Raw genomic sequence first — 7,610 nt, forward strand, 5'->3', positions numbered from 1 at the left:
AAGTCTCTGCCAAGCAGCACAGCGCTGAAATTCCAAGCCTTCAGATTAGATGGTAGTTGAATCCAACGGTTGCTCCCTTGCTGTTCATCGAAGTTCGATATCTCCGCCCTACACTACAGTACCTAACTCCATCAAGTACCGTTCGTTTCGTTGTATCTCCTCATCCGACGGTCACTCATCGCCTGCCTCCGCATCACCGTTGGATCCACCTATCATCTTCACATCCAACGCATTTCCTCGCAAATCATCCTCCCTTGCTACACCCGCTCAACACCCTAGTGACCTAACCCTATACCCTAAAACTATCGACCACTTCTTCTTCTTCTTCTCTTTCTTTCTTCTCTTCATCCGTCTGCAACTCTACCACCACCACCACCATCCCTGTCGTCACCAACCCTCCTGCAACAGCCACCAAACCACCACCATACCACTCTGTACAACATCACCCCATCTCCCTAGAACCTAATTGTTCCACCTAACCCCCAACTGTCTCTCACTGACCTAGATTAGGGTTTGTTGGAACAACTAGGTTTAGGGCATGAGAAGCACGGAGAGGAGCAGGAGGCGAAGTACAAGCATGGGTCGAAGTGAGGGAGCAGTTATCAGAGAAATTAGGTAAAAAATTGTGTAACCCTAATTTTACTGTTTTGGGGATTTTTTGGGGAAGAACATATGGAACCCTAATTCATAGTTTTGGGTATAAATAAAAGGGATTGTTGTGTTGTGTAGGACATGCCTGGGTTAGCCAGTGTGTCCAGAACCAAGTTCTGTTTATGATCATTTGTTTGTGCTGTTAATGTTGTGTTCATGTGTAAATGTAACATCCAGTTGTGTTCTGTGTGTGAATATTTTGTTCAAATTCTATTTATGTTAACCAGCATGATTGTTATGCTTTTATCCATGTTATGTTTGTGTTAATTAGTTTGTGTGTTTTGTTTCTACACATGATCCTGTAAGTCCCCTGTTTAACTCACATATTCTTATTCTGAGTCTTAATGCTTGACAACCATGAGGACTCTTAACTGCAACATGTTCTAATTCCCCACTAGGGTGAGAAAACAACTGAACCATGATGGTTAGCTATTAGGATGGTTTTTGCTGATCTTAAAATAGCTTAGGCTAGTTAGACTCCTAAAGCCCAACTGATTTGTGATTAGTGGTGATGTAAGAAGACCACTAATGCTAGGGGTCAGTGGTGGCTCTAAGGAATTAATCAGCTACATTAGTTAGTAAGCCACTGCCTAGTTAGTCTGTGATTGGTTGTGCCTTAAACAGATAGCCAATACTAGGGGTTAGCTAAGGCTGTAAGGTTGGTTAACTAGACATTTGACAAAAACTTAACCTAGGTGAACTGGCTAGGTAAAGGGAATTCTCATCCATCTCCTTGCACTTCCCATCCACAATTTCTTTTCCATGTTTTGATTAAATTGTTCTTGAATTTTCTTTGTTTCTTTGCCTCTTAACTTCATTGCCTTTGGCTCACTGCCACTGAATTTTCTTTGGTTCTTTAGTTCACTGTCTGTCACTAGCTCAGCTATCTAGGAAACTTCAATAGCCCTCTCCAAGTCCCTGTGGACAAACCCTTTCTTCCCATCACTAGCTACAACTGACCCTGTGCACTTGCAGGTCAGTTTGTAGGTTTCTTTCAAAACCCACCAGTAGCCTTGCAGAGTAAAGGGGAAATGCTAAAGCTGGGACAACGGGCATTAGGGCCAAATGTGGGACAATCAATCCAGGCCTTTGATTATTTTTCTCTCCACCTCGCTAACAATTCCAGTATTTTATTAGAGTCATTTCTCTCTTCACCAATCAGATTGTGTCACGCCTTGTCTCAAATCTAGACCAGCCCCTATTGTCCCAGCTTTAGCAATGACATATCCAGACTTCCGACTTATGCTCCACGTTCCCAAGAATCGAGTCTGCCGGAGAAACGGCCATGCATGTTTAATGCTAAAGATACGACCAAGACGTTAGCTGGTTAAAAATCTTGACATAAAACTTGCAGCAAATCGCAGTACTTTTGGTTACTTACCAGGACTTTTATTGCCAAGGGAAATCTAGAAAATGCGTAATTGATCCTCAAATTTTGACCTTAATTGGTAAGATTAATTAGATTATCGTACTATCCATGTAAGATTTTCTTTGTCATTGACACATTTTATCCTTCAGCTAATACCCTTCTGGTCTTCACACATTTTATCTTACATTTCAGAAAAATTCAGAGAATTCAATGAACACTATTATAATTTGAGAAAAGATGGATGTGATAATTTCTTATTTCTTCTTTGATAATATAATAATCAGAACAATCCACTATATCTATATATAGCTTAGCAATGGTATTCCTATTTTTTCTTGAGCTTGCAATCTTGTGAAAGTAGCCATTGTTTACATCACCCCAATTAAGAGCACTATATTAAGCTCTTAGTTGTGATTTCCTAGCTTCAGTATTCTCTAAACTCTTTAGATTTATCTTGTACTGAAATCTCTCTTCAAACTGATCAGATTGTAACCACCATTCTCCTCATAAAGATTTAGTTCACCAGTCTTACACGTGGGAAACTTTTTCTCATTATTAAAAGAACCTAGTGACACTTATAGTTGTTACTAAATTTGTAACTGATATAAATGTCACTAAATATTCGTTAGCATCTAATTTTATAGGCATTTTATGCCAAGTAAGTTTAGAACCCAAATCCAACTAAAAATATATGACATTGGTAAATGTTTAACGACCTTCGGCCTCTTAGCCTAACTGACAATAATTTAAAGCTAATATTTTGGTGATACTTCCTCTTATTAAATTCTAAATTCCTATAAAAGAATAAGCACATCTCCGGATACCTAACTCCACCATCTATGATTTTAATTTTGACTGTTAATTTTTAACGGTTGATAAAGTGGTAGATGATGGTCTAATACGTTTCAAGTTGTGCTCATTTTTAACAAAATTGTCGTGTTTCAAAAGAAGAGTGTATCATCAAAGTATTGGCTTCAAGTTCATTGTTGTTTGGAATCTAAAAAAGAATTATTACAAATATTGTAAAATAGTGTCCATACGAGATTACCCATGAATCTTCTCTCCACATAAAAATGCCTCATACTCTGTATTCACCTAGAACACTCCAACATTGTAAGACAACCATGACAGTAGCCTTGCAAAGTAAAGGGAAAATGCTAAATCTGGGACAACAGGCATTAGGACCAAATGTGGGACAATCAATCCAGACCTTTGATTATTTCTCTCCATCCCGCTAACAATTTCAATACTTTATTAGAGTCATTTCTCTCTTCACCAATCAGATTGTGTCACGTCTTGTCTCAAATCTAGACCAGCCCCTATTATCCCAGCTTTAGCAATGACATATCCAGACTTCCGACTTATGCTCCACGTTCCCAAGAATCGAGTCTGCCGGAGAAAGGGCCATGCATGTTTAATGCTAAAGATACGACCAAGACGTTAGCTGGTTAAGAATCTTGACATAAAACTTGCAGCAAATCGCAGTACTTTTGGTTACTTACCAGGACTTTTATTGCCAAGGGAAATCTAGAAAATGCGTAATTGATCCTCAAATTTTGACCTTAATTGGTAAGATTAATTAGATTATCGTACTATCCATGTAAGATTTTCTTTGTCATTGACAGTAAAATTGTAAAAACGTTAACTCAAAAATCTTTTATGAAGATTTCCATAATCTTATCATCAAATTTGCTATCTGCCTTTTTTGATGTGATTGTTTCGTGACAATATAATGTTCATCGAAAATATGATAAACAATTTAATGTACCTAAATTTCATGCACACCACTAAAATGTATACAATTAAAAGAAATTATAATGGAGACCATATCCTCCTAGTTTTCGAAGAGGTGATTTGACAAAAGGAGACTAAATGGTAGAAAATGGGATTCGTGCCATCCACTTTATTTTGGAAAATTATATCCTAATATGTAAACCAGAACTCCAATATTGATTAAGAAAAATAATAACCTAAATTAAAACTTAATTAGATACCCCGACATATTTTGCATGTATGAGAAAGCAAAAGTTGTAAAAATCAAATAATTATATATATTTTTGGCGATAGAAAAATAGTATATATATAGATATGAATGAGAAATTTATGAAGAAATTTTAGCCATGCAGATCAAATAAGATAGACAACCTAAATTTTGCGGGTTTTTTTCGATAAAATATATATATTAGCTCATGCGATGCATGAGAAATACAAAAAAATATAATGAACAACGATTTATATGTAAATTATTAGTGTTTTGTCGATTAATATGACATATAGGGTTCCAAAATTTTGTGTCATATTTTTATTTATGGTGATTAGAACTTTGAATTTTGATTTTCTTTGAATAAAAGAACATAAATTCCAATTTTCCTTGATAGAAAAACATAACATGCCGTAAATTGCAGAAAATTTATCTAGATTATAAGCCACAAACTATATAAATATAATAAATATTACCCATACTTAACAATTGAGTTTTGAATGGATATAAAAGTACAACAGGTAATTAAAATTGGTGTTTCTATGTTATGAGCAAAGAAAAAAAGAAAAGTAGCAGATTTTTTTTTCTTCGAATGTTTGAATTACAATAATTCTAATTTTTTTTTGCGACACTATTTTCATTTGAAAGCAAATAGTATTGTGTAAATGTATTATGATAACATTTTTAGAAGTAATTATTAGATTTCTAAAAATAAAAAAGTCAGATGTCAATACGATTTTTTCTTAAAATGACCACCTACAAAATAATGATTTCATGCCCATCAAATTTATTTTACTCTTGACTTTTGAGAGTGATTTCTATTTCTGCTATCCAACCATTTCAGCTTGGTGAAATTTTTAATTGAAAATGGTAAGAAAATTTGCATCATCCAGGGATAACAATGTCATTTGAGACTAAAGATAAAATTGTCTTTTTCACAAAGTAACAAATTTTTTAAAAACTGAAAAAACAAACTCTGGGAGATTAAAATGGATTGACCATTCAGTAATAAAGCTACGAGTGTTTGAGTTTGTTTCTTACCTGAATTTTGTTATTAGAGTTTGTTTTCTACCTGAATTTTGTTAAGTTTGTTTTACCACACAACAAATCCAACCACAGTAAAAAAAAAAACAAAAAAAAACAAATAACCGCCTTCGATCTAATCCCCCAAACAGCCCTACTAACTCAACTAACTAACCACTCCTGCTAAATATAAAAACATGTCGATAAGAGGGATCAGATTAGCAAGTATCCAAAATCACGGTCAACGTGCGTTTGACCAAACCACTAATTAATTACCACAACAGTAATAAATAAATCCTGACATAAGGGTGTATCCGTAATAAAGTACACTCTTCAGGGGCAAATAAGTTAATGCTGTTTGGAATCCAATACGGTGGTTTCATTTTTCTCTGTCTTTCTTGTCTTCTATATAAACAATGCTTTCTTCCCCATTTTACTTTGGTCTGTGTGATTGTTTAGTCTGAAGAAAAATACAGAGAGAGATTGATAGACAGAAAAATCATAAAACTCAAGAACCACAGAAACATATTTTTGATGGTGATGATGATGAAGAAGAGAAGTAGTAGAGATTTTGTGTTGGATGTTGAAGAAATGGAAAGGAAGAGATTAAAAACAAGATTTGATTTCTTTGATGGATTACCAGATGATATTGTGATTAGTATTCTTGTTAAGTTGAGTTCATCTTCAACTTCTCCTTCTCATTTCATCAATGTCTTATCCACGTAAGTTCTTTCTCTGCACTTTCGTTTTAATTTCTGGATTTTTTTTCAGTCGGAACTTTTTCTGATTAAACGGCCGTCTTTCTGGTTTTCTTCTGTGTCTACAGATGCAAGAGATTGAATGGATTAGCTCTACACAGATTAGTATTGTCAAAAGCTTCACCTAAATCGTTAGCCGTTAAAGCTAAAAACTGGTCTGACTCAGCTCACCGATTCCTGAAACGCTGTGTTGATTCTGGAAACGTTGAAGCTAGTTATATCCTCGGCATGGTAATAACCTTTCTATATCCTCCTACACATCGTTCTTTTCTTTTTTTTTTCAAAAAATTTCACTGAATCGGAAAAGGAATCGGGAATAACTCGTTTTTTCTCTGTAACAGATACGATTCTATTGTTTGGAAAACCGAGGAAATGGAGCTTCACTAATGGCGAAAGCAGCGATGAATTCACATTCGTCGGCTCTGTACTCTTTAGCCGTGATTCAATTCAACGGGAGCGGCGGCTCCAAAACCGACAAAGATTTAAGAGCCGGTGTAGCTTTATGTGCAAGAGCGGCTTACTTAGGTCATATCGATGCGTTACGTGAATTAGGTCATTGTTTACAAGATGGTTACGGTGTAAGACAAAACGTCTCTGAAGGCCGCCGGTTTCTCGTTCAGGCAAATGCTCGTGAACTCGCCGCCGTCATGTCGTCAGAACCGTCCAAGTCATCATCTTGTCCGTGGCTTACGTGGCATCCTAATCAGCACGGCGGGCATCATGTGACGATTCTCCCCGGTGGTTCTGGTTGTCTATTGCTTAGTGATTTCGGGTGTAATGTTCCGCCGCCTGAATCTCATCCTGCTAATAACTTCTTAGTTGATTGGTTTGCACTACGAGGGAAGACTGATTCCGGCGGCGAGGATCTGAGATTGTGTTCGCATTCCGGTTGCGGAAGGCCTGAAACGAGAAGACATGAGTTCCGGAGGTGTTCGGTTTGTGGGTCTGTGAATTACTGTTCTAGAGCTTGTCAAGCACTTGATTGGAAACTTAGACATAAATTGGAATGTACACCGATGGAGCAATGGCCTGATGAAGAAGAAATTGATGCTGCTGCTGCTGCTGATAATAATAACAGACTTGAAAATGCGGCTGCTGGTGACAATGCCAACCACAATAACCTTGGTATCATTCAGAGTTAACGGTACTGGATTCCCTAGTGTCTGATCACCGGGACATTTTGGATAATGGCCGGGCGGAATTTCATTTCATTTTCGAACTTCTTTTTGTTTTTACCTTTTTCCGATTAGGGGTAATATGGGAATTTTGAAGAGGTTGTGAGTGGTGGGCTTGGGGGGCATATATTTTTCTTTTTTTGTAACCGGGAAGAAGTGTAGAAATTTGGATGGGCAAGGCAAGTAAGATGAAATCTGTAAGAAGAGTAAAGAAATCTTTGTCTTTCGGTATATAGTGTTTTGGTTTAGTGATAGATTTTGGTTTCATGTTTAAAAAATTGAAGTTTTTGTCTGTCTTTGTTTGTTTTTCTTGGGAAAGGAAGGATACTTCACCTCAGCAACAACAAAGATGGTGTGATATGTTTGGCCTACTTTTAAAATATGCACAACAAGCAAGATAAAGAAAAACACAACCCTTATCTTAAGGAAATACTATTGATTTTCAAGAAACTTTGATGTTAACAACAATGATGAAAGGGTTAACAATCACAACACTCATAATTTTAATTTTTACTTGACTTTTTCGAGAGTTTTTTTTTACCATTTAGTCAAAATTTTATTTAAAGAGGGGTTTAACTTTCTTGTTCCAAAAGAGAAAAAATCATTGTATTTATTGAGACTACTAGAAATGGCAAATACACTGCCAACTGTAT

General features: G+C 36.1%; 1 protein-coding gene across 1 annotated transcript; it reads left to right on the forward strand.

Annotated features, from left to right (window-relative positions):
• Nucleotides 1-5,452: 5,452 nt before the first annotated feature.
• LOC113271753 (F-box protein At1g67340-like) lies at nt 5,453-7,249 on the forward strand. The gene is made up of 3 exons (XM_026521659.1): nt 5,453-5,746; nt 5,851-6,013; nt 6,124-7,249. Exons 1-3 carry the CDS (start codon nt 5,559-5,561, stop codon nt 6,922-6,924), a joined length of 1,152 nt encoding a protein of 383 aa, XP_026377444.1. The 5' UTR covers nt 5,453-5,558; the 3' UTR covers nt 6,925-7,249.
• Nucleotides 7,250-7,610: the final 361 nt, after the last annotated feature.

The sequence above is a fragment of the Papaver somniferum genome, chromosome 4 (genome assembly GCF_003573695.1).
Source record: "Papaver somniferum cultivar HN1 chromosome 4, ASM357369v1, whole genome shotgun sequence".
Lineage (NCBI taxonomy): Eukaryota > Viridiplantae > Streptophyta > Magnoliopsida > Ranunculales > Papaveraceae > Papaver > Papaver somniferum.